This window comes from Vombatus ursinus, unplaced genomic scaffold, assembly GCF_900497805.2.
Source record: "Vombatus ursinus unplaced genomic scaffold, bare-nosed wombat genome assembly UNPS02014951.1, whole genome shotgun sequence".
Classification (NCBI taxonomy): Eukaryota; Metazoa; Chordata; class Mammalia; order Diprotodontia; family Vombatidae; genus Vombatus; species Vombatus ursinus.
The window spans coordinates 2499606-2525776 of record NW_020954729.1 but is presented as its reverse complement, the minus strand read 5'-3'; the positions used below and the strand labels follow the sequence as shown (position 1 = coordinate 2525776).

Genomic DNA, 26171 nt, shown 5'->3' with positions numbered 1-26171 from the left:
GGACTGGGGAACCAAATTACTCTTGTTTATTAGTGTTGTGTCTCAAATGAGAATAAAGAAGCTCAGAATGAAAGATGGCGGAGTTCTCCCTGGGAGAAAGAGCCTGCACATTAGTGCTGAAAATCAGAAAGTCAGCGTGTATTCAGAGATCTTTTGATTGCTGTTTTTCACACACACACACACACACCCACCACCACCACCCTCTCTCTCATCACCACCTCCCGCCCTGCTCCAACTTCCTTCTGTGCCCTTAGCTGTATTCTGAATGGTTATTAGCCACAAGGGACTTTCAGAGTTTATATAGAAAGTGATGTTTAAAAATTCTTCTTTGTTAAGTCTGTACCTGTATGGAAGCTTCAAAGGTGCAATAAAAAAAACGTCTTTTTAAATGATGAAATCTATTTTTAATCAATGTAATTCAGCCTAATCATACTGTGTGGTATTTTCAGAAGGGTTCAATGTTGTGGAGGGAGGGAAGGGCCATCAAATTGCACATGAATAATAATAATTTTTGACTCACTGCTATGCTTTCCTTCACAGTGGCACACATTTTATTGTTGTGCTTCTCAGGGACTGACAATTTCTGAACTTTACCTAGGTGCTGTCCTGGATTCATCCAGAAAATAAGAATGTCATTATGCGCTGCAGTCAGCCTCTTGTTGGCATGGGCGGCAAAAGGAATAAAGATGATGAAAAGTATCTTGATATTATCAGGGAGGCTAATGGACAGATTTCCAAACTTGCAATCTTTGATGCGAGACCCAGTGTAAATGCAGTAGCCAACAAGGTAAGCATATCGAGTTAATGACATTACTGGAATTGATTTTTCTTAAAAAGAAAGTATTTTATAGGTATATGTTATTTTTTGTATTAATTAAAATTAATAGAGCTCCTAGACCACATTAGTCAGAACTGGAAAAAATCATAGTAATCATAGAATCCTACATGTAGAGCTGGAAGGAACAGTTTAGGCCACAGTCCAATCTTCTCATTTTATAGATGAGGAAACTGAGGCTCCAGGGAGGTTAGGATCATTTAGTCCAGCCTCCTCCTTTTATAGCAGAGGAAATGGGGAGTCAAAGTGTAGAAGTGAAAGTCATTATCAAAACAGAAATAAGAACACTTTGGTTTGTTTAAGGGGGAAGTTTTGGCCACAAAACGAATTCTGGTAAAAGTAGTTTTGTGTGATGTATTATATCATAGTCTAGCCATTTAAACAACAGTCAGCACATTCTAAGGCAACTACAATATCCTAGGCTTGTACTTCAGGACATTTGGACCCACTACTGCTGTGACTGTGTGTAGAGAGTTACCAAAGGTATCAAAATCTTCAAATGATTATAAATCCCAATCTTATATACCTCCATTTCGTGTGTATATGTAGTAGTATCTCAGTTATCTGGCCTATTTGAAGACATGTGTCATGTAATAGGATTTTCCAAATGACTGAAGTTTATCCTTTTAAGTGCTAGAACTTTTTTATTTTAAATGTTTTTGACACAAACCTTATCAAATGTAACACTTTTCTGCCCCCTTTTATGGAGGCTCCTGAAAATAATTGAACGTGTTCTTGATGGCTAATGATGACTATCCATTATTGCTTTCTTTGGGCACCTTCAGGACCCATTGAGGTGTGAAAGGCTTTTTGCCCCCTACACCAAATGGCTCCGGGTTGCATGGTGGTGGTTGGTTTTTTTAACTTCTTGTGTCTACCCTTGATAGTTTTGTCTTTGGAGGGTAGGGGTCTTCTTCCCTGATATCTATATGGTTGTCAGCTCTCATTTCTTACTACTGTCCTTTTTCCTGTATCAGACAGGCCTCTGATTTACCTTCTTATAATGTGCTGGTACTAGTCTGCTATAGACTAGAAAAAGACACAGGTATGCTTGTTAGACTTGTCTCTGAAATGAGTCAGTGGGCCATGAGGGCACCAGCTTTGCAATATCTATTTTGGGTGCTCAGAGAATTTTTTTTCCTTCCTGGCTCTTGGCTGTCTTCTGGATAACTGGGATTGCTGGACAAGTTGCCTAGGGATAAGTGAAGTGTTACTCTGCATATGTATCTCTATTTGTCGGAGGATAATAATGCATATGGCAACCACCTTGCCAGGGTTGTTAGAATGTAGTGGAATCCCAAGCACTGGATTTGGAGTGAGAGGTACCTGGGTTTGACCTGTGGCTCTGCCACTTACCTGTGTGACCTTGGGCAAGTCATTTAACCTTGATGTGCCTCAGTTCCCTCATCTGTAACATGAAGGAGCCGGACTAGCTGACTTCCAGAGTCTCTGCTACCTCTTAAGTCGCTGATCCTGTGATTGTGTCTGGAATGAAAACCTTCAGGTGTTTCTCTCAGTGTCAACTCTTACTTATTAATCCCAGCCATGTAAGCTCCTCTCAGCATGCTTCTGGCTGCCTGTTTGTGCCATCAGTGATTCAGATAATTTTAGGATTAATACGAATCAAATCCAATTTTAAAGTGAGATCCCTACAGCTGGAAGAGAAGCCCATAATGGCTTTCCAAGCCAAATATGGGCTTCTTCTTGGATTGGCCCCAGTTCCATAATACAGACCTTCTATTCCTTTGTATCAGGATTTATGACAGAGTTAGTGGTGCATATAAAAGTATACTTTATTTCCATGGAAATCTTTTGTTATGCAGGTATTTAAAACATCACTTCAGGTATTCAAAAGGTAGTTATATACTTTAAAAACCATATTTGAATTTGTAGAACACTTCAGCCATATCTCTGTCCAAATTCACTTCCATCTACATCTGTACTTAGTAAAATAGTGTCACTCTCAGTAAATGCTGCAATAGTGCAGTTGCCAGTGACTGTGTTTGTTGAGCTACATACAGTATCTGAAGTCAGAGGACTTGGATTCAAGTCCTGACCCCACCACTCACCACCTAGATGAGTTTAATACACTCATGACCTGAAGGGCCCAACATTTCCTTATCACTCACCTACTTTGGGACTCATCTGACTTTTCCATAACACCCTCCCCGCAGTGGGGACCTTCCCCAGCACTCCCTAACCCCCAACCGGCCCCCCAATTTTCAGCTTCCTTTTGGGTATTGTCTTCATTATATTGTGTGCTCCTTAAGGGCAAGGATTATCTTCTTTTTTTTTTTAATTTCTATCCCCAGTGCTTAGCATGTTGTAAACACTTAATTTTTATTAACTGACTGTTGACTGGCAACATCACCACCTGTCCACATTATCACCACATCCTTCACTCTCATTTCCTTAAACCCTACCCCCCTCAAATGTCCCACTCCAGATCTACCTTCCCCTTACACCTCGCTCTCTAGAATGCCTGCTCCGTAATTAATAAACTTATTTTCATCTGAAACCTTTTTCTTTCTCATTCCCCCTACCTTCTGGCACTTACTGAGACCTGGCTTCCAGCTGTTGAGGAAAAAGGTGACCATACCTGGCCACCCTTTCTAGTATTGGTTGTCCTTTCATTCATATCTCCGACTCACCAGTTGTAGTGGGAACTCAGAACACTCCTTGTTCCCCATTGCCACTTTCAAACCTTCCTTCTGCCACCATCATTCAGCACCGTCTCCTCCTTTGAGGTTCATTCAATCCAAATTTATCAGCCAGTCAAGATTGCAGATGCTCAGTGCCTGGCTTAGAATCTTTCTCCTTCCTTTCTGTCCTTTCCCCCTCCCCTGCCCTCTTTATGGCTACTGCGTCATTTCCCTCCCAGGGTTAGAAGTAGACAGGAAAGGGAACCTTCATGTGACCTCTGTTATGTGGCTATCCTTTTCCAATCAGCCAGACCTACTAATGCCTTGTTGCTCTCCACTCTTTGAACAGGCAGCTTGAAGTTAGTGTGTACTGTCCTTCTTTACTAGCCTTTGGTACAGATGATTGTGTTCCTTCCAGGCTCTTCAGCCTCTTCCCTAGAATGTGCCGAAACACAGACCGCAGCTCTCTTTAAACAGATGGGCGCTAGGATTTCCACACGTATGTGAATCAGTGTTCCTTATCACCATGGCAGGATGAGCCAACACTCGGTGGAGCAGATTTTAAAATGAGAGGCCATAGTAATTACCAGACAACTTTCCTCCTTTCCCCTCCTCTTCTGAGTATTTAATGCTGACCAAAAGATGACTTTAGCTACGTTGTTTAAAAGGTCATTTGGAATATAAAGTCAAGCATATTTATTTCTCCCTCAGTGTGGCAGAGTGTGTTCCCTTTCTACGATTAACTCGTTTTCCTTCTCCTAATTTTATACATGGGAATTTGTGTAGAATATGGACCTTGCAAGCCCTGACCCACTTGCTTCCACTCAGTTCTAAGAATTTGTGATTATAAAGTACTTTGAAAATATTGCATATTTTTTCCTTGTTAGGCAACCGGAGGAGGATATGAAAGCGACGATGTCTATCATAATGCAGAAATTTTCTTCCTGGATATTCACAATATTCATGTCATGAGAGAATCCTTAAGAAAACTGAAGGATATAGTTTATCCTAATGTAGAAGAATCTCATTGGCTGTCAAGCTTGGAATCAACTCATTGGCTAGAACATGTCAAAGTAAGTCCACTTTAAAAATTAAAATCAAGGTTCTTCCTTCACAACATGACTAATATGGAAATATGTGTAATATGATTGTACATGTGTAGCCTATATCAGATTGCATGCCGTCTCAGAGAGGGGAAGGAGGGGGAAAAAAATTTGGAACTCAAAAATAAAAGTGAATGTTGAAAACTAAAAATAAATTTTTTAAAAAACAAAATTGAAATCAAGGGCTTTTTAATTTACATCATCAACTAATTTGTGAAATATATATATTTGGAGTGATGTGTATTTGAATTTGTTACTGCTGTTCATTTATTGAAGACAGCATGGTATGTTACTGAATTGGCAGTACATGTCAATCCTGGAACCTGGCTGCCTGATCAGTACCTTCTGGAAGCAGGACACATGACCCAAATAAGGGAAGACATCCCAGTGGATCTGGATACGAGTGTTTCTCTCATTGAGACTCTCCTCCCCTCCCCCATTTCAGTGAGATTCATCATGCTTTTAGGGTACCAGGAAGCTTACTATACATTCCTTAGTGTGTTATGCTTATGTTGTTTCTTTAAAAACACTCTCTTTAGTCTGGGATCATAATATTTGATAGGAAGGGAAGATATTTCCAAGAAGAAAGGAAGTAATGGGATTTAGTGACTGATTGGAGTTAGGGAGAGAAGGAAAGGGAGGAAAGAATTATTAAGACTAAAGTTTTAAGACTAGATGATAAGAATGGTAAAATCTCACTAACAACAATGATTTTGTAATTGACTTTTGGCTTTTCCTTAAATGGTACCAGATTAGTGAGGTTATACTAGGTACTGTAGTGAAAAAATAAAACAGGGGCTTGTGACATGACTGTTAGAATTTTGAAAGTTCCTTTCCATGCAACTATACAGATGGCCAGTTGTAGTGATAACACCTACATCTGAATGGATTAACTCAAAGGCTTGTCTGTCTAGCTGTATGGTATTGCCTGGGCAATGTGCAGTTTTCACCCACTTTGTTCCATCATTGCACAGAGACCAGTCTTTTCCAGTCAGTGAGGTGAGGCTTTTGTCATGTTGTGGTTCATCTATATATAGTATGTGGAGAACCCCATTGGGAGGGAATCCTTCTGTTTGATCTCTGGGCCACAGATGACTACCATGCCACTAGTGACTACCTTTGGGAGGAGAACCTTTAAGGCTACATTTTGTTCTAGTAAGTCAGAGGGTTTTTTTAAGCTCAGCGCACAATAAACTTAGTGGGATCTTATGTTCTCCACACTCTTGAGTCAGTTGTGTGCCCTTCCTGCAAAGGTGTGGCTTACTGTGGAAAGTCCTCTGTAAAAGGCCTGCCTATTTCCTCCTTGAATTCATGTACAGACTATTGACAGAAGTTTTCAGGAGGTGAGAAATCAGCAGTTGCTGGCATTTGCTCAGTCGTTTTTTTGCCTATCATTTTGTCCTTTCTTTTGCAGCCCTCACCTCTTAGATGTTGAAGCTCCAGCACTACTAAATCTGTTTTTTAAATCGTCTCTTCTTGAGCAGAGATGTTCTCTGTAAATTTTGCTGGCCTCCGTTTAGAAAGATGCCTGTAGTTGAACTGTTTACATTCCTGCATGGAAAGATGATATTTGTAACTCATGAGACCTTTGTCAGTATTAAGGTAGTTGGAAGGGAAAAAATTACATGCACGTATATATAGATATAGATAGATAGATAGATAGAGGGCACAGGGTGAGTTGAAAATGAAGGGGTCATATCTGGAGAATAAAATTAAGGGATGAGAGAGAATTATATTGGAAGAAGGAGAAAGGGAGAGGTAGAACGGGGTAAATTATCTCACAAAAAAAAACAAAAGAAAAGGCTATTACAGTGGAGAGGAAATGGGGGAAGGTGAGAGGGTATGAGTGAATCTTATTCTCATAGGATTTGACTTAAGGAGAGAATAACATACACACTCAATTGGGTATGGAAATCTGTCTTACCCTACAGGAAAATGGGGGGGGAAGGGGACAAGAGAGTAGGGGGATGATAGAGAGGAGGGCAGATTGGGAAAGGGGATAATCAGAAGCAAATACTTCTGAGGAGGGACAGGGTCAAAAGAAAGAATAGAATAAATGGGGGGGCGGGATAGGATTAAGGGAAATAGAGTTAGTTTTTCACAGCATGTCTACTATGGAAGTGTTTTGCATAACTGCACATATATAACCTATATTTAGTTGCTTGCCTTATCAATGAGGGTGGGTGGGGAGGGAGGAAGGGAGAAAATTTGGAACCCAAAGTTTTAAAAACACATATTTTAAAAAAATGTTTTCACATGCAACTGGGAAATAAGAAATACAGGAAATGGGTTACAGAAATCCATCCTGCCCTATAGGAAAATTGAAGGGGAAGGGGATAAGAGAAGGGGGTGGAGATAGAAGGGAGGGCAGATTTGGGGAAGGGGTATTCAGAATGCATGCCTTCTTGGGGTGGGGGGAGGGGCGAAATGGGGTGAAAATTTGGAACTCAAAATCTTGTGGAAGTAAATGTTGAAAACAAAAAAAAAGAAAAATTACCATAAAAAAGAAAAAAGAAAAAGAAAAGAAAGATGCCTATAGATTCAGCCTGCTTCCTTGCTCTTCTTTGTCCCTCTGGTTCCAAGTACAAGTACTCCCAGTGTCATTGGACTTAGGTGCCACTTTAGACCAAGCTCTCTAGACTCATTTCTCCTCAATCCTTTTTTCACTATTCCTTCTCATAATCTTATTCATGTTAATAAATACATCCATGTAAGCAAATCCATTAGGAATTTTTCTATTTTTTGAATGAGTTTATGTTGGAGAAAACCAGCTGATGTTATATGTCCAAATAGTCCATGCTTAGAAATTTTTCTGTTTCAGAAATAAACTATTTTTTGCCGATATTTAAAACAAATTTTAATCACAGCAATATTTTTCATCATCTTAACTATCAGCATTTTTAAAAGTGCTTTTTTTTTTGTTGTTTAACAGTTTGTCTTGACAGGAGCTATTCAAGTTGCAGATAAAGTGGCCTCTGGGAAAAGCTCAGTATTGGTGCATTGCAGTGATGGATGGGATAGAACAGCACAACTCACTTCTCTAGCCATGTTAATGTTAGACAGCTACTACCGGACCATTACAGGGTTTGAAGTATTGATACAGAAAGAGTGGATAAGCTTTGGACACAAATTTGCATCGGTAATTTTTTATTTATTTATTTTTTTAGGCAACTGGGGTTAAGTGATTTGCCCAGGGTCACACAGCTAGTAAGTGTCAAATGTTTGGTCTGAGGCTGGATTTGAACTCAGGTCCTCCTGACTTCACAGCCAGTGCTCTATCCACTGTGCCGCCTAGCTGCCCCTCGGTAATTTTTTTAAAAGCAAAATCTGTTGTATTAGAGTTTAATATTACAGGCATCTGAGATGAAAAAAACTAGCTGTTTAAAGCATTCATTTCCTTTACCTGTGGAATATTGTAATTTAACACCGTTTAAAAATGTACAACTCCTTGTATTACTAAAAAGTCTTTCTAAAACTGTTTTGCCATTTATACACAATATTACAGTTGAGTTTTTAATTGCTAACAATAAGAAAGGTTTTTTCAGCATTGAAAGTTTTCTAAAATCACATTAAACAAAAATAGCTGCTTTCTGTATTTTAGAAATGATGAAACTTTACTTTTGTAGTCAGTTTAATTCACCCACCATTTATTAAATGCCTGTTATTAAGGCCTTCTACTAAGTTGTTTTTAATCACCTTATATAGACTTTGATGCTTCATCTAAATCCCATAGGGGACCAAAAATTAATTGGAAAAAAAGTGGTGAAGAAATGTTTGGTTTTAGTTTTTAAGGGCAGACTCATTCCTTTGTCCATGATCGTAGGATTATATATCTTATTCTGGAAGGGATTTTAGAAACCATCTGGTCCAACTCCCTTATTTTGTAGATGAAGAAACTGAGGCATGATTTGAACTCCAACCTTGTGCTTCCTTATTGAGTGCTCTTTTCACTGACCGTGCTGATTCTCTACTTCAAAGTTGTACCATCTAAGAATTGGTACCTCGGTAACTGTGAAAACCTCCTGGGCACTTTTCAGCTTTCTGTATTCCTAAAACATTTCTGTTGAATAACTTATTCCTTTCTATCTGCTAGCGTCCCTGATGGTAAAAACAATAGATGGAGATCCTTCTTGTAATAACACACAATTGTTATATTGATATTGCAGTGTCCTGGTTTGAATTCCTTTTATCGAGGAATACACACACTGAATTCCGAGCATTCCAAAAGCCTGGGCCACACTTGCCTTTTTCTCCATTGTGTACTGATTTGTAAGCCTCCACTGTCCTTCATCATGGTGTAGAAGCGTTGCACCTGCTCTGCTACCTCGACCAAGCTGGCCATACTGGCACTGACGTGTACTGCAGGCCAGGCTGGGGGCAGGGGGATGATGGTTTTGGCCACAGCAGCTCTTGAAGATTGTCTTCTAAGTGATGGGGGGCTTTGGGAGCCACATCAGCAAAGGGAGTAGTTGTAACAGTGAAACCAGAAATCCTGGAGGAGTTAAAGTACTTGTCTTTTGTACCTCTGAAAAGAAGGCAGGTGCTGCTTAAGCTAAGGAAGGCAAATTAGTGTGCAAACTTGCTTCCTTGAAATTCAAATCAAATACCTTTTCTTGTTTCATTTCAGAGAATAGGTCATGGGGAGAAAAATTATGCTGACACTGACCGCTCTCCCATTTTTCTCCAATTCATGGACTGTGTATGGCAGATGTCTAAACAGGTAAGGCATATGTCAAGTTGGAGAATGTGTTTCATTTTATAGATAAATTTAACTGTATTAGTACTCAAACACATAAAGTAACTAGAGCACAGCACAAGGAAATGTGTCATAAAATGCATGGTTATGTGGGATACTCCATAAATGCTGTGGGACTTCAGAGAAGAGAAAAGTCAGTTTGAACTAGAGAAGCTACAGCAAGTTTCTTGGCATGGGGAGGGGAGGACTGCAGCTGTGTACTTGAAGGATGAATGGGATCTCAGTAGGCCAAGAGGATAGAGCAGAGCATTCCAGACAAGGGAACTGAAGGGCCATGATAAAAATACTTTAGAAAGAACAGTTGGATCAGAGAGTCAGCAGGGCAGATTAGACTAGGGATTGGTAGAAGGACTTATTAGAACTCTGTCAGTTATCTACTTGGGAAATTATAGAGTGGTTTCCATGGAATGTAGAAAGAAGGGTTATAGGAAAAACATCTTGTCACTAGGTATCATTGAGGTAAATAACAGTGCATCTTTCAGGAGACCAGAGCTTGGCATTCTGCCATTTTTTTTAAGGTCCAAGATAAAACTGGTGACATTTTAAGGGAAGAAAAATCTATTCCAGAATTGTTTGAGCTCACCAGCTTTTCCCATCATTTCTACTTTTACTGCTTTCCCAACATTGGCTCTCTTACAGTTAAACATAGGTGCTAGGGTCAGTGGGTGGAGTTTTGTACTCCTTTGCCTGGCCAGAGGGGAAATGGGTGGGGGAGAGCTTTTGAAGAGGGAGGATGTCCTCCCCAGAGGAGATTCCAAGCATGACAGAAGCAAAAAGTGTTGGTAGGTACATGGCAAGGATTGGAAGAGGTAATATTTGGAGGTACTCTTTTGGCTAATTATGGTCATACTACTGTCTTTATAGTCAATCTGATGACTATTGAAGCAATTCTTTAGGACACAGTGAATGAGGGAGAAAAAAAAAAACATTTCAAAAGCAATCAGAATGCTAACTAGCTTCTTATGTGTGACATGATACATGTATACCTCTAATGGAACTGCAGGCATCTAAGGCCAGCCTGGCTCTGGATGGAAGGCCCTTCAGCTCTCATGGCATTTGCATTCAGCTATAGTACTGTACTCAAACTCCAGGCAACGGCATTTATGAAGTGTTTACTATTTGCCAGGCATAGTACCAAATACTGAGCATACAAAGAAAAGCAAGAAACGTTGCTCACCGAAACAGCAAGTGATTTTGTTGCATCCTCTATTCAATATAAATGCTCACTTTATAATTTATCATTTTTAAAGTTACCTCAAAGACCAATATCTTACTTTTTTGTCTGTTCTCTGTGTGTGTGCGCGCACGTGTCTGTGTGTGTCCTGCCAGTTCCCTACAGCTTTTGAATTCAATGAACAATTCCTGATTACCATTTTGGATAATCTCTACAGTTGTCGCTTTGGTACTTTCTTATTCAACAGTGAATATGCTCGAGAAAAAGAGGTGGGTAGATTCAATTCCATATGAGAAACATTTATTAGTAAAAAAAAATACTCATCTTTTAATATAAACTCTCTGTCTGTATGAAGTCTGCCATGACAGGGAATAATTTGAAAGAAGCTGAAGATTTTTTGGCTGCTTATTTATTGTGTTTAGTGTCATTTGGTCATTCACTTAAAATTAATACCCCCAAAGATAGCAACTTTAAGGCCTATCATGGTAGTAAAGTGAAAGCTCTGACAAATGTTCATTAAGCACGCCCTCTGTGCTCGGCATTGTGCTGAGCACGGGAGATGCAAGGACAAGCAGAAAGAAAGATAATTCCCTACCTACCTTCAAGAAGCTTATATTCCGCTGAGAGAGGACAATACATAATAAAAGCTGAAGGTGGGGGGAGGGGAACGGGAAGTAATGAGTGGAGGGAGGAAGAAAAGGTACCTGGCATAGTCAGGAGTGGAGCTTGGAGAGGGACAAATACACAACTGGACTGGGCGCTTTCTTTAAAGTAAAGTTTCAGGGAGGAGCCACTCAGTCAGAGGAGCGGCCCAAGGGGCATAATGTACTTCCAATGTGAGAAGTCCAAGGGTACAGTGAACTCCAGGCTCAATTCTGGGGCATGGTAGAAAAAGTCCAGAGTCAGGAGTGGAGCCTGGAGAGGAAAAATATATACAAAATAGATGAATCTTAAACTCAATGTGTCCAAATCGAACTCATTTTCTCCCCTCCAGTTTTCCCCTCCCCCCAACTTCCCTATTACCATAGAGAGCACCACCATCCTCCCAGTCACCCAGACTCACAAGCTAGATGTCGTCCTTGACTCCTCACACTCTCTCACCTCCTATCCATTCTGTTGCCAAATTCTGTCATTTCTACCTTCCTAACATCAGCACATAAGGTCCCTTCTCTCCTCTGATACTGCTACCACCCTGGTATAGCCACTCTGTACCTCACACCTGAACTGTCACAATGGCCTCCTTGCCACAAGCAGGCCTCTCCCCACTCCAGCCCATCCTCCAGTCAGATGCCAGTGAGCTTCCAAAAGGGCAGATCTGACCATGGGACCCACCTCCACTTAATAAACTCCAGTGATTCCTTATCACCTCCGGGCTCGAAAAGAAACTCCTCTCTTTGGCATTCAAAATCTTCATAACCTGCCTTCCCCAGCTTTCAAATCTTCCTACACCGCCATCCCCCAGGTGTCACTCAGTAACACTGGCCCCCTTGCTGTTTGTTCGGCCTTTTAACTGAGTCCAAGTTTTACAGAACAAATCCTTTTATGAAGGGGATTTGTTCTGGGAAGCTTGGATTCAGTCAGAGGGCTGCACTTGAGGATCTAGAGGGTCACGTGTGGCCTCAAGGCCGCACGTTCCCCACCCCTGTCCTAGTGCCTTCCCTCTGTTGACTATTTCCTATTTATCCTGTCTGTAGCTTTTTTTTACATAGCTGTTTTTGTGCTTTCTCCCCCTTAGACTTTGAGTTTGTTGTAAGCAAAGACTGTCTTTTGCCTTTCTTTGTATCCCTACCACTTCTCACAGTGCCTGGCACATAGTAGGCACTATGTAAATAAATATATGTAAATAAATATTTATTGACTGTTTAATAGCTTTGAGTCAACTGAAATAATAGAATATATGGTCTCTTGTAGCTGCCCAAGAAATAATTATATACATATATATACATAATACGAAATAATTTGTAGTTTTATTTTTGTATTTGTTGTCTTAATGTATTTTTTATTTTATTTATTGCATTTATTTATGTATTTTTATTTATTTCCTTAGCGCTTTTTTTCTCTCTCTCATTTATAGCTAGTATTTGCTAGAAATTATAACCTTGGAAAAACTGACTGTTTTATGAGATAATAGACATCTAGATTTTTAAAAATGAACATTCCGTTATCTGGGTGGCATTTCCAGATCAACTGGATGTTGGTTCTATGTCGATAAGCCATCTGGGCGGTTAAATGATGCCTTCCCTTTTTACTCAGATTCAGATTAAGTTGCAAACTTCATCGTCTTTACAAAAATAAACACAAATTATCTGCTGTGAACACTTTCAAATAAGAAATAGCTGTTTGCTTACTTGATCAGGCCATATGTGAAACACATTTTTGGTTTGTCCAGAAACACTTTTGCTTGGGTCACCAGGCCACTCAGTGTCATGGCACTACTTCCTCTCTCTTAAGCCCCAAAAAAAAGAATTCTCACCAAAAATGGTGCTGAAGTTTCCATTGGGCCTGGTCCAGTGGGAAAAGCACTGGGTTTGGAATCAGAGGAACAGGGCTGAGATCTAAGCTCTGCTGCTTGACCCTGGGCCAGTCACCTAACCCTTAGGGCTTGTTTCTTCATGTGTTAAATGAGGGAATGCACTAAATAACTAATGATAATAATAATAATAATAATAATAATAGCTTGTATTTGTAGAGTGCTTTAAGCTTTGTCAAGTATTTAACATATGCTAATTTAGTTGGTCCTCATAACAACCCTTTGAAGTAGGTGCTGTTCTCATCCCCATTTTATAGATGAAGAAACTGAGGTTTAGAGAGATAAAGAATCTTGCACAGCATCTAATAATAATAATCATAATCATAACAACAACTAACATTTATATAGTGCTTACTATGTACCAGGCACTATGCTATGCGCTTTATAAATATTATCTCATCTGATCCTCATAACAACAACACCGCTGGGAGGTAGGTGCTATTATTATCCCCATTTTACAATTGAGGAAACTGAGGCAAACACAGGTTAAATGACTTGCCCAGGGTCACATAGCTAGTAAGCATCAGAGGTGGGATGTGAACCCAGCTCCTCTTGACTTCAAATCCTATGCTCTTATCTGCTCAGCCATGCCAACTTTCTCGGTTCCTTCTGCCTCTAATTTTCCCTTGATCTTTGCTAGCTATCATTAAGAGAAGTCCAGATGAATTGTCCCTCTAGAGTATAGGTTCCCAGAGTGGTTGATACTGCCCTCGGGGTGGGGATGGGGGGGGGGGACCAGAATAATTGGGGGAGGAGGTAGTAGCCTTGTGTACAATTGAGGGGCATTGAATAAAAATAAGGGGACAGTGGAAGCATAAGGAAAGAATTAAGAGAAAAAAATTTTGAAAAACCTTTCGCATGTTTCATCTGTTGTGTAACAGAGTTAAAGTCATAATGATTACATTATTTTCCAAATAAACACACAAAATGCAAGTTATAACCTGTCAGTGATCAAGTCCACTAACAGGTCTTAAAAAGCAAGTGTTGGCAGGTGAAGGTGTTGTGCCTTGTTGGGAAGTCCAGCATTCGTTGGCAGGAATATGTGCATGTAATGACTTGTTTACAGTACCATACTGTACGGTTACATGATGTAATATTGTGCCATCAAAATTTCAATCCAGGAAAAAACCCACAAATTTACAATAAATTATTAAATTTAAGATGCGTCATTAATATTTTTTGAAATGATGCAAATTTCCAAAAAATGTTCAAGAGTTAAAGAAAGTAGATTTCCAGGGGAGTGCCGAGTAAATTTTTTTAAAGGGGGGCAATAGGTCCAATAAGTTTGGGAACCTCTGCTCTAGAGGCAAATACAGCCTAAGATGATGCTTACCTGTTTGGATGCATATCTCTATTTTCACCGAGGCTTCCTGGTTTTCTTCTTTCTACAGAAAGTGATGATGAAAACTCTTTCTTTGTGGTCCATGATAAACAGCGATAAAGGAAAATACACAAACCCTTTCTATGCTAAGGAGCTGAACCGAGCTTTATACCCAGTCGCTAGCATGCGCCATTTGGAACTCTGGGTGAATTATTACATTAGATGGAACACAAGGATGAGGCAACAAGTAAGTGAAATAAAATTATTATGGAGGCAGTGATATTTTAGACTTCAGTAAATCTTTTCCATCTTAGATCCTGCTGGTGAGAATGTTTTTGAATATCATGAGAAAAACTACCAAACCCAAAAGAGGTACTTGGAAATGAGATTTTGTTTGTTGAAAAGTTTATTTAAACCAGTAGCTGAGATAATAAAAGCCAACATAGACACAATGATATTTTATAAACTTCCTACCATCTACAGAAGTTTGGAAGTTTCTGAATTGTGTTGTTCCAGGTACTTCCCTTAACATCATAAAGTTGTCAGCTGGGTGGCACAGTGGATAGAGCACCAGCCCTGGATTCAGGAGGACCTGAGTTCAAATCCAGCCTCAGACACATAACACTTACTCACTGTGTGACCCTGGGCAAGTCACTTAACCCCATTGCCTAGCAAAAAAAAAATAATAATAATGCAATTGTCAGCTATCACATAAACAATATTACACTCTCCTATACATTGATCTCCCCCGCCTTAGAGGCCAACTCTCAGGATGAGAAAATGGATTATTCCCTTTTCCCCATTCAGGTCTTGCTATATCTTCTAGGATACCAGCATGGGAATTATTTCTCTTTATTGAGAGCCTTAACGCCAAACTAAGGATAACTGACTGGTTATTGAACAGCAAGTCTTCTTTGGCCAACCAAAAATAAAAGCCATGTGTGTGTTTTTTTGTTTTGTTTTGTTTAGTAAAAAGCCCTGCATCTCATTTCAAGTCCATGGAGCCTTCCATTTACTGAACAGCCTGGTATCCCTTCACTTAGCTATTTGTTCTGAGCATTACAAGTGTTCAGTATTCTTGTGCTTAAGTTTTTCCCTGAAGTTTTGGTGGAGAGATTTAGGAACATGCTGTATCCAACAGACCAACCTTTACAATCCAGCGTTTGGGAAGAAACATGCTTTTATTGAGACAGGAATTTTGGGGCACCAGCAGATTCCCTTTTCTGTGTTCTGTCTCCTGTATTGTTTGTACCATTCAGGCAGCTGGTAAGATGCCAGTCAGGGTACTCTTTTCTCTCATTGGTATGTTGCCAGTTTCAAGCCGGCATTTGTGTTTTAAGGTCTCTGATGCTTGCATGAAAAAGACTCCTGCTGCTTAGCAATGTGTTCTCTTTTGGGAAGCGTGAGATTCCCGGGCCTGAGAACGTTGGCTGGCTGAATCTGGGATTTCAGAAGCACACTGAGAGAATTTACTTAGCAAGAGTTTCAGTGTTTCCAATAGCAAGTAAAGAAGTAAACCCTTTTCCAGGGTTATGGAATTTTTTTTTTACTGCAATTACAGAAAATGTTTTCCTTAATAATAGCCCATAGCTACAGCACTACACTTCTCTTGTAAAATGTGGCTTGTCTATGTTTATTTTGATCTTTTTGCCACTAGCAATTAGAAGTAATAGGTCAGTGCTTTCTGTAGAGATTGTTGGCTTCCTTTTCATTTTGGCAATGGGAGGTCTTCTTGAAAATCAGAGGAATTAAAAGCAATTCATTTGTGACCAGATAGAGGGAGAAATAATAAATGAAGAATTTCGTTTGAAAACCTATCTTGAAAGGAACAAGTAGAATCTATTTCCTATATATTCACATAAACTCAGAGTAATTGAAGACTCGGGATGTAATTGAGCTTGGATGGATAGCAATGTTCTTCCTTGAGCAGATTATCATTTGGAAGACAACAGAGGACTAAAAGAAGTTAATTGTCTGCATGATTTACCACAATGGGATGCATGCTCATATCTTTACATCCAGGAGCTCTGCTGCCTGGGCTTTTTTCATAGGATTTGTTGAGAGAAAAAGACCTTAAAATTGAATTGTAATGTTAATACAGTGCAATTCTGCACTGCACTTAGGGATTAGTCGAGAAGCCAAGTAGTCAGCAGCTGTGGTGACCTAGCTGGTAAACAGATATCGAAGGAGCACCTGAAGGGTGCGTGGTGTGTGGGCATGGCATGGTGTTTGAGTGGAGAAAAGAAGCAATCTGGTCTAAGCAGAAACTGCACTGTGGTGGTTCTCAAAGTAGTGGGGTCTGGGAACTACAGCAGCTTGGCCAGCAGCTCTTCAGTGCATCAGCTTCTCCCCAACCCCCCAAAACAAATGAAAACAAAAAATCCTGGGCACAATTCATGAGAAGATTAATGGTGCTTTTTGGTGGAGCACCAGTGAAGTTTTGCAATAACCTCATTAACTAGAAGCAGAATATTCCCTACAGAATCAAGAGTAGCCATTTTGTCATATTAGGAGCATCAGCACTGTAAGAGACTAACCAGTTCCTTGCCCCTCACCTCTCACCTTTAGCCTACCAGTGTCCTTCGAGGACAACTGCTTTGGTCACAGCTGTTGTGTTCTTGATTCAGGGTGCCTGTGGTTAGGACCTGATTAGGTCAAGAAAAAAGATGAAACGTTCCAGCAGATAGTACCAAGCTGAACAGCATGGGATTGAGTCATGTTTAATTATTTTCAAAATGTCATTTTCTACTGCGACAATCCAAGAAAAATTAAAAGGAAAACAAAGAGAAGTTTGCATTTTGAGATCTTAGATACTCTTAATAGCATTGCTAGGTGCCTGGTAGACCTGTGTGTGTGTGTGTGTGTGTGTGTGTGTGCGTGCGCGCGCGCGCGCACACGCACGCGCTGTTATCTGGCTGGACTGCCATCTGATTTTGTAATGGGTATCTTCAGAATTTGAAGTTAATGGGGAAAAATGGAGATTGAGAAATGGAATTTTGCTCTTTGATCATCTTTGCTGAAATGTTTCTAATTCAAGGTTTCAAGGCGAATTCAGCTAATTGAGTGGCATCTTGCAGTATGGTCAAAGTAAAGGGTGCCCCTTTTGTGTGTGTCTCTCCAGCAGCCAAACCCAGTGGAGCAGCGTTACATGGAGCTTTTGGCTTTACGGGATGAATATGTGAAGAGGCTGGAAGAAATGAAAATGACCAACTCCGCCAAGCTCTCCAGCTCCTCAGCTTCCTCTTCGGCCACCTCCCAAATGATGCCCCATGTCCAAACTCCCTTTTAAAGGGAGAACCCCTCACTAGTTTAGACCTCCTGTCCTAAAAGAGGAATTTTTGAATGCTTCTGATTTGCACATTTTTCTTAGGGTTTTGTCTTGTTTTTCTTTTTTTTTTTTCTTTTTCTTTTTTCTTTTGCATCCACATAGAGCTTGAACTAGCACAGTCCTAACCTCTTAAACATGTGCCTTTCATAGTCCACCATCAGAGGGAGATGCAGCATCCTTGCAGCCATTGGAATACTAGGAAGGGTTTTGAGAAAAAATGTAATACGATTAGTTTTTTTAAAGTGTTTTTATTAATATAACTGTAGTTTACATCTTAAATGCTATGGATACAATCTACTTTGTGTATTTAAACAAAGCATCAGTGTTTTGAATTAGGGGTTTAAAAGTAGGAATAGATTTTATTTTTCCAAGTTTATTCTAACAGCTTACGTTACTTTACATTGTCTAAAATGCAACCAGATTTAAAAATGCTAGTGTTAATGCCAATATAAAAATCAAACTTGCTTAGTGTAGGTCTCCAGAAGTAAGATGTTTTAAATAATGGCCAAATTCTTTACCATTGCAAATGATGCATTTAGGAAAAGTCATTGTAGGTGAGAGTTTTTCCTCATTTTGGAAATGAAACTTTGTCTCAGATATATTTAAACTCACCCCATGGCAAACTTACAGAAGGATATAGAAAAGAGTTGGCCAGCCTGGGCAAGCAGGGATGTGTCAGGAGCACACCCCAGCCAATGCAGTCACAGGTCCATTGCAGTAGACTGAAGAGAGGTTTATTTTTCCAAGAAAACATCTTCTGGTAGGCCTCAATTAAACCTCATAAAACACTTATCAGCTTTCCAAGCATTTTCGAAATATCTTCTATTCAAGAAGTTGTCTAAAATAGGAACTGGTTTTCAATTTGGGACAAAACCTTGTTATCACCTCATTATAAATGTCAGCACTGTGCTGCTCTTGTCAGTATTTTCTGAAAATCTGTACCTGGTCAGAGCAGCACACGTAGGTACCAAAGTTGGATTGAGCATCTGTCCTGGGGGTTTTTTTGGCTGCGTTCGAAATCGAAGTTTGAAGTCTCCATGGGTACATTTCATCTGAGGGTGTGTGTCCTTGTCAGGATTGTGAGAAGTTTCAGTTTAAATGGTTTTTTTCCAGTTAGGACATAAAACTGATTCTACAACCTCTTACTTGAAGCATTTGGCAATTTTGCTTTTTTTCGGGTATGCCTTTCAGTGCTATTAAATGCAGTTTAAGAAGCACAAACCTTTCTCTTTGCTATTTGAACTAATTCATGTGGTAAACCTATTTGGGGAAGCATTTAGGCTATTCAGATACATTCAATATGTTTTACAGTAATTTGTAAAGAACTATTTATAGCTGATGTGATTATATTTTCAAGTAGTTATCTGAGCAAGGAGAAACTTATCTTTGTAAATTATTGTATAGGCCATCGCCACGTGGGTCTACCAAATAAGCCATCCAGAGTGCAGTGGTGTAATATACACATTATGTAAGTATAGAAATGACTCTCAACATGATCATGCTTTTTTTTAAGCACTGTAACACTGTAAATAAATAGTTCATGCATTGCGTTTTAACCACACGTTTTAGTCCCATGAAAATTAAGCATAATAGCTTAATAGGACTTTGGGATGTGTTATAAAAACTTTTTCACTGCAATAATAATTGAACACCTGCTATGATCAATGTATTGTACTAAAAAAAATTGCACTATATTTTCAGGGAAATAACTATTTGTATTATGTTCTAAATTCCCAGGATTTCTACCTATAATTTCCTCTTTCTATGTTTTGTATGCTTTTCATTGTATTTCAATAGCAGTGTTCTAAGGTTCTTCAAAAGCTCTCTAAGTATTAGTTCATGGGCATTTAAGTAAGTGCTAATTCAGTGAGCAAGGAGACTCAAATATATGTTTTCTGCTTGGAGCGACTTATACATATATAACTTTATAAGACAGATTTGAAAGCATAATTGCCTTTACTCTGGATTTGGTTTTTAAAGTTCCGTGATGGAGATACAGAGCGAAGCTTCATGGGGAAGAGAGCAGTTTATAGTATGGGAGAAATTATAAAACTGAATATGATTTTTTACTTAATATTTTATGAGAATAAACTCAACTTGGGTAAATCTCATACGGCAAGAGTTGCAACTAGTGGTCTTGCAATTTCATGACATTAAGCAGATCCCCGTAAGACATCCAAAGGCCAGATGAGATTGTATCCTCTCTTTCCATGGAGTAAGTGATTCATTCCAAGACTGCCTGGAAAAACTTGTTTAGTTGGATCATGCATCAGAAAACAAAAATGTAATGGGATAAGTTTTCATTTGTCTCTAAAGTGAAATTGGCTATCATTAAATAAAAGTCTGTGAAAAATACTTTTCATGTTTTGTGTTCTTTTAAAGCTACGAGCATCTTCAAATACAGTCTGAGTGGCAGCACGGTTTGTATGCATCCATGAGGCTCCTTTTGTTAATATGCTGTTTCTCTGTCCTTATTTTAAACTACTTCAGTCTGGATTTTCTTATTTCAACATTTTTGTTTCACCATTTTAAATGATACCCATTCCTTGGATTAGTTCTCTGTAATGCAATATATTGATTTCTTTGCTATGTGTTTTTATAAGGCAATTATCAGTACTCAACAATAAGATGAATATTCACCTAAAATCTTTATTTTTATAATACTTAGAACTTATAACTTCTCTTACATTTTAAAAGGAAATACTTAAATTAAGCAGGATTTTATGGAATCTCAAATCTAATACCTTTCCTTTTTTGTAGAAGCATTGGAGAAGTAGAGAGCAGTATAGTGAAAAGAGTAATAGATTTAGTAGAGTCAGTGGCCTGGGTTCAAGTCCCTAGTCTGCTTATTGTGTGATTTGGGGAAAGCTCCCTAACCCCTCTGAGCTTCCATTTACTCTTCTCTAAAATGGAAAGGTTGGACCCAGTGACCTCTAAGGTCTTTTCCATCCCTAAAACCAACGATCAAGACAATGAGTAACTGGACCAATTGCTTTGCCAATTTCCCCCTTTCAGTATTTACAACTTGGGGCAAGTCTCGTTCTGTATCTTTTTTATCCATTATTGGGCCTCTCTAAGAGTATTGATGGCAGAAGTTCTCTCACTTGAGAGTTCCCTATACCATTGAAATAAAGATCCAGACTCCCTTCCCTCCCCAAGAGGGTTTCGTAGAGACGTCATTGGATTTGGAGTTGGAAGAGACTTCTATTTCAGCTCCCTCATTGTCCATCTGTAGTAACAGAGTACCAGAGATGTTGAGCAGCTCATAAAGTAGAAAGTGGTAAAGGGAGGATTGGAACCCAGATCCTTTGACTTTTGAAATCCAGTGTTCATTCCACATAAGTACAGATATCCCTCTCTTCCACCAACCCTCCTCCAATTTCAAATGTTATGTTTCTTGAACATTTTATTGACGGAGGATTTTATTTGATCATTTGTAGCACGTGGAAAAGAAGTATTCAACTTTTATTTTTTAAGCGTATTGCAGAATTGTAAAACACATCATGACAATTTATTTTAGTAGTTTGATGGTGTGACAGTTTTTTTCCATGTAGAAATGAGATCCTTTCCTGATGGAAGACATTTCTTTCTGTGGTTCCTTTTTCTATATCATTCTGCATGGTGATACAGGCACTTAAATCAGAATGTTAGCAAAATGTCTGATGTCAAGCAAAAGTGGTCTGGTAGAAAGAAAAAATTTCTAAATTAGGAGAATACACTCTACACCAAAGTAGTGAAATTAGGTAATGGTAGCAAGAGTTTGGACCAAAGAAAAGAGTCAAAATTCTGTCTAAAACTGGGTACCTTAAAATAGATAATAATGAATGCTTAGCATATCGAGTGGAAAGTGACTATAAGATTGAAGAATTCTTCTACTGACTTTTTCAAGTTTGCAGCAGCATGGTGGAGTGGAGAGAGAGCTAGATTTAGAGTCAAAAGCCCTGGGTTTTGAATCCTGCCTCAGCTGCTTCCTAGCTAGGGAACTTTGGAGAAGCCCCTGCATCTCTCTGAGTTCCAGTTGCCTCCTCTGTAAAATGGGGTGGTTGGACTCAGTAGCCTCCAAGGTCCCTTCCAGTTCTGAATCTGTGATAGATACTCTTCATTCATACACAAAATGCTTCATCGGGTTCCTCCTCCGTTTTTTTGTCCAGACACATACATGTCATTTCATCCATACGAGGGCAAATTTCCTGTGACAATGATAATACCATGAAATATAAAAGAATAAGAGGAAATAATAATAGAAATAGGAATGCTAGATTAATAATAGAATAATAGGTCCTTGTCCTAGGACCATTCCTATCTGATTTCTATCCAAAAAAGATGAGAACAAGATGAATAACAGCAGTAGCTAATATGTAGGATTTTAATGTTTGTAAAGCACTTTACGCATCTTATTATTTTGATCCTCACAACTCTATGAGGTGGGTGCTGTAACCATCCCCCTTTTAAAGATGAGGAAATCGAGGCACAGAGTTGGAACTCCAGCCTTCTGGACTCCAAGGCTAGTCTTCTATCCTCTTTCCTAGGAGCACTGCACAAAGTAGAGGATTAATAAATATTCGTTGACTATCAAATCAACAGCCTTTCAGACTGTTAGCGATTTTGGTTACTCATGCAGTACAACAATCTTGCCACGAGATGGTGCTTGCCTCAGTGGAAGTTGTTTAGGTTGCTGAGTAAGCAAAGGGCAGACAAGAACACTTGTCTTCATTTACATAATCTAAGGAACTTATTTTAAAATCTCAAAACCTACAGCGACTGGGAGCAGGGATCTAAATATATCTGTGTGCTTAATTTTCTTTACCAGGTTGTTTTTGTTTTTTAACCTGCTTTAATTGAACTTATTACAAAGTTGTCGATTGAAGGTTTATCTTTGTAAAGCAGAGGTTCCTAACCTGGGGTTTAGGGGCCTCCTAAACTATCGTGGCCAAAGCTGAGCACTCTTCTACATGTGGTCTGAGTAGGGCATAATACATTGGGACTGTCACCTCCCGTGTTCTGGATCCTATGCCTCTGAACAACAAACACAAAGTACCTACTGTGTTCAGACGTTTTGTTAGGTATTAGATAAAGACAAAAATAAAACAATCCCTGACCTCAGTAAGTTCACTTTTTAGCAGGAATATATGACATGTAAAGAATCAACAGAAAGTATTGTTACAAGGGAGAGGACATTCGTCATATGGAATCAGGGAAGGGCATGTACCAGTGATACCTCCACTTCCTCTCTTCTCACTGTCTTAGTTTCTACGGTACGGCTTCTGACCTCATCGTTTAACCAAAACTGCTTTCTCCAAAGATACCAGTGATCTCAAGTGCCAAATCTAATGCTCTTTTCTCAATCCTTTTCCCTCTTGACCCCTGCAGAATTTGACACTATCGCCTGCTTCTCCTTGATGCGCTCGTCTCTCCTGGTTCTTCTACCTGACCCCTCCTTAGGGGATCTGTGATTTCTTGGTAATTGGGTGTTACTTCGGATATGAAGGGCAGATCACACCTAAGATTTAGTAGACAAAAATTCCTCACTCACTGAGACCAACCTGGTTGTGAGCTTGTCAGGGCCTACCAGAACTTGTACTTCATGGCCGTTGGGAACCCAGGGTTACCTCCAAGCTACAAGGCATGTGGGCTCCAGCAAAAGACAAAATGGCTCCAAGGCACCTCTGAATAGAAGGCTCCCTAGCATCTTGCTACTGGTAACTTTCTGTGGTTGTATCCTATGGAATCTGGAAAATCTCCCTTTCTGATCATGGCCTTGGGAACCCTTTTGCTTCTCAGCATCCCTCTTGTGTGTAGTATTTTCACAATACAGCCATTTATTAGGCAAAAGCTGTTAGGGCAGCTAGATGGTACAGTGAGTAGAGCACACTGGGCCTGGAATCAGAAAGACCAGAGTTCAGATTTGACCTCAGACACTAGCTGTGTGACTCTGGGCAAGTCATGTAACCTCCACCTGCATCAAACTGGAGAAGGAAATGGCAAACCACTCCAGTATCTTTGCCAAGAAAACCCCATGGACAGTATTAAAATGATAAAACATAGGATACTGGAAGATGAGTTCCTTAGATCAGAAGGGCCTGGCATGCTATGGTCCATGGGGCCATGAAGAGTCAGACATGCCTGAACAACAACAATGTATGTACAGATACAGGTATCAAAGTAGGCATATTGGAAGCATAGTCTCATTTCATTGATAGTTGCCTCCAGTTTCTCCATCTTTTTGCTATCTGTGCTACTGTCCCCAGTCTTCAAGATGGAGTCTTACCTGAGTAACCTGTTATGGGCATATTAAAGATCTTTCTTGATAGGGGAGTGTAGGTCAGAGGAAGGAGATGGTACTGGACTGCCACCATCCCAAAGGTGGGCAGTAGAAGGGCATGTAAAGGGTTGGGGGGGGGCGGAGGAGGGAGGTGGCAACATGAAGAGGAATGCACACCAAAAACAGCTATCCCGATCCAAAACAATTTTTTAATGCAGAAGAAATGGAGAAAATAGCTTCTGCTCCTGAGTTTTCCCAGTTCTTTTAAGCCTTTCTAAATGCATCAAATGTTATTTTATGAGTAAAGTACACTATCACAAATATTTATTGAACGTCCCTCACATTGTAAGGTCAGAGGGCAATATGACATAGTTCAGTAGTGTTCAAATAGAAACTGGGGGCAGCTAGGTGGTGCAGTGGATAGAGCACCAGCCCTGGATTCAGGAGGCCGTGAGTTCAAATCTGGCCTCAGACACATAACACTTACTAGCTGTGTGACTCTGGGCAAGTCACTTAACCCCAATTGCCTCACCAAAAAAAAAAAACAAAAAAACAAATAGAAACTGGGCCACTAATTAGTATATAAGGATCCCTTTGAGCCTCATATTGACTTAGTTTTAAAGTGTTATATATATTTTATTGTATTTTTATTTATTTTGTTAAAAATTTCTCAAGTACACTTGAATATGGTTCTGGCTGACAGTGTTGCACCTGGCATGTTTGACATTTCTGATATAGTTGATAGAGGACAAGCCTGGGGTCAGGTAGATCTACATTTAAGTCCTGTCTTAGACACACACTATGTGACCCTGGGTCAGTCAGTCAGTAAACATTTATTAAGCGCTTACTATGTGCCAGCTGTTGTGCTAAACACTAGGGATACAAAGGATAGCAAAAGATCTTGTTTTCTAGAAGCTCACAGTCCAGTGGGGGAGATAACATGTAAACAAACTGAAGCATACATTGGGGAGGATGGAGGAAAGGTACTAGCATTAAGGGAGGTCAGGAAAGGCTTCTTGTAGAAGGTGGGATTGTAGCTGGAACTTGAAGGAAGCCAGGAGGCAGAGATGAGGAGGAAAAGCATTCCAGGCATGGGGGACAGCCAGTGAGAATGCCCAGAGGCAGAAGATGGAGTGTCTTGTGCAAGGAAGAGCGTGCAGTCAGTCTACTGCAGAGTACGTGGGGAGAAGTCAGGGAGGTGTAGGGTGTAAAATTAGAGGTGGAGATATGAGTTCAGTTTTGTACATGTCGAATTTAACATGTCTATACGCAATCGAGACGTCCAATAGGCAGTTGGAAATGAAAGACTGGAGGTCAGGAGAGACGTTAGGACTAGATAAATAGATTTAAGAATAACCAGCATAGAGATGATACTTCAGTGCATGAGAGCTGATGAAATCACCAGAAGAATTTGTGGAGAGGGAAAAGAGAAGTGAGCCCAGGACAGACAGAGTTGGTAGGTTTGACATGGATGAAGATCAAGTAAAGGAGCCTAAGGAGGGGTCAGGTAGAAGAACCAGGAGAGACAAGCGTAACAAAGAGAAGCAGGCGATAGTGTCAAATTCTGCAGGGGTCAAGAGGGAAAAGGATTGAGAAAAGAGCATTAGATTTGGCACTTGAGATCACTGGTATCTTTGGAGAAAGCAGTTTTGGTTAAATGATGAGGTTAGAAGCCAGACCGTAGAAACTAAGACAGTGAGAAGAGAGGAAGTGGAGGTATCACTGGTACATGCCCTTCCCAAGGAGTTTAACCACAAGAGGAAAGAGATGTGAGACAGTAGCTTTCAAGGATGGAGATATGGGCATGTTTGTAGGCAGTAGGAAGCAGCTAGTAGACAGGGAGAGATTGAAGACAGAAGAGGGAGTGGAGATGATAAAGGAGGCAACGTGCAGGAGAAGATGGGATGGAAGGGATCACTTGTTCATGTACAAGGGTTTGCCTTGGCAACAAGAGCTGCTTCCTGGGGTGAAAATGGAAATTAAGGCAGAAGGCATCTATGTGATGTTAGATGAAGAGGAGGGGAAAGGAGGGAACTCTCAGTGAATAGTCTCAATTTTTTCAGTGAAATATGAGGCAAAGTTCTCAGCTAGAGATTGGGAGGAGGAGCCATGGGAGATTTGAGAAGGGATGAAAGGTTAGGAAAAACTACTGTGGTGAATGGGATAGTGAGGTAAGAAAGGATTGCCTTACCACCGGGGAGGGCCCGTTTGAGATTATGT

The 26171-nt window shown here is 39.9% G+C and overlaps 1 protein-coding gene across 2 annotated transcripts in view; it reads left to right on the top strand.

Annotated features, from left to right (window-relative positions):
• The window catches only part of MTM1 (myotubularin 1), a 108297-nt gene extending 88253 nt beyond the window's left edge, over nucleotides 1-20044 (top strand). The window contains exons 9-15 of one of the 2 annotated variants that reach the window (XM_027845085.1): nucleotides 599-787; nucleotides 4365-4550; nucleotides 7513-7719; nucleotides 9208-9300; nucleotides 10666-10779; nucleotides 14432-14608; nucleotides 17483-20044. In XM_027845085.1, the coding sequence (XP_027700886.1) occupies nucleotides 599-787; nucleotides 4365-4550; nucleotides 7513-7719; nucleotides 9208-9300; nucleotides 10666-10779; nucleotides 14432-14608; nucleotides 17483-17650 (1134 nt within the window). In that variant the 3' untranslated portion in view covers nucleotides 17651-20044. The other variant, XM_027845086.1, reaches the window with a different exon arrangement.
• The last annotated feature ends 6127 nt before the right edge of the window (nucleotides 20045-26171 follow it).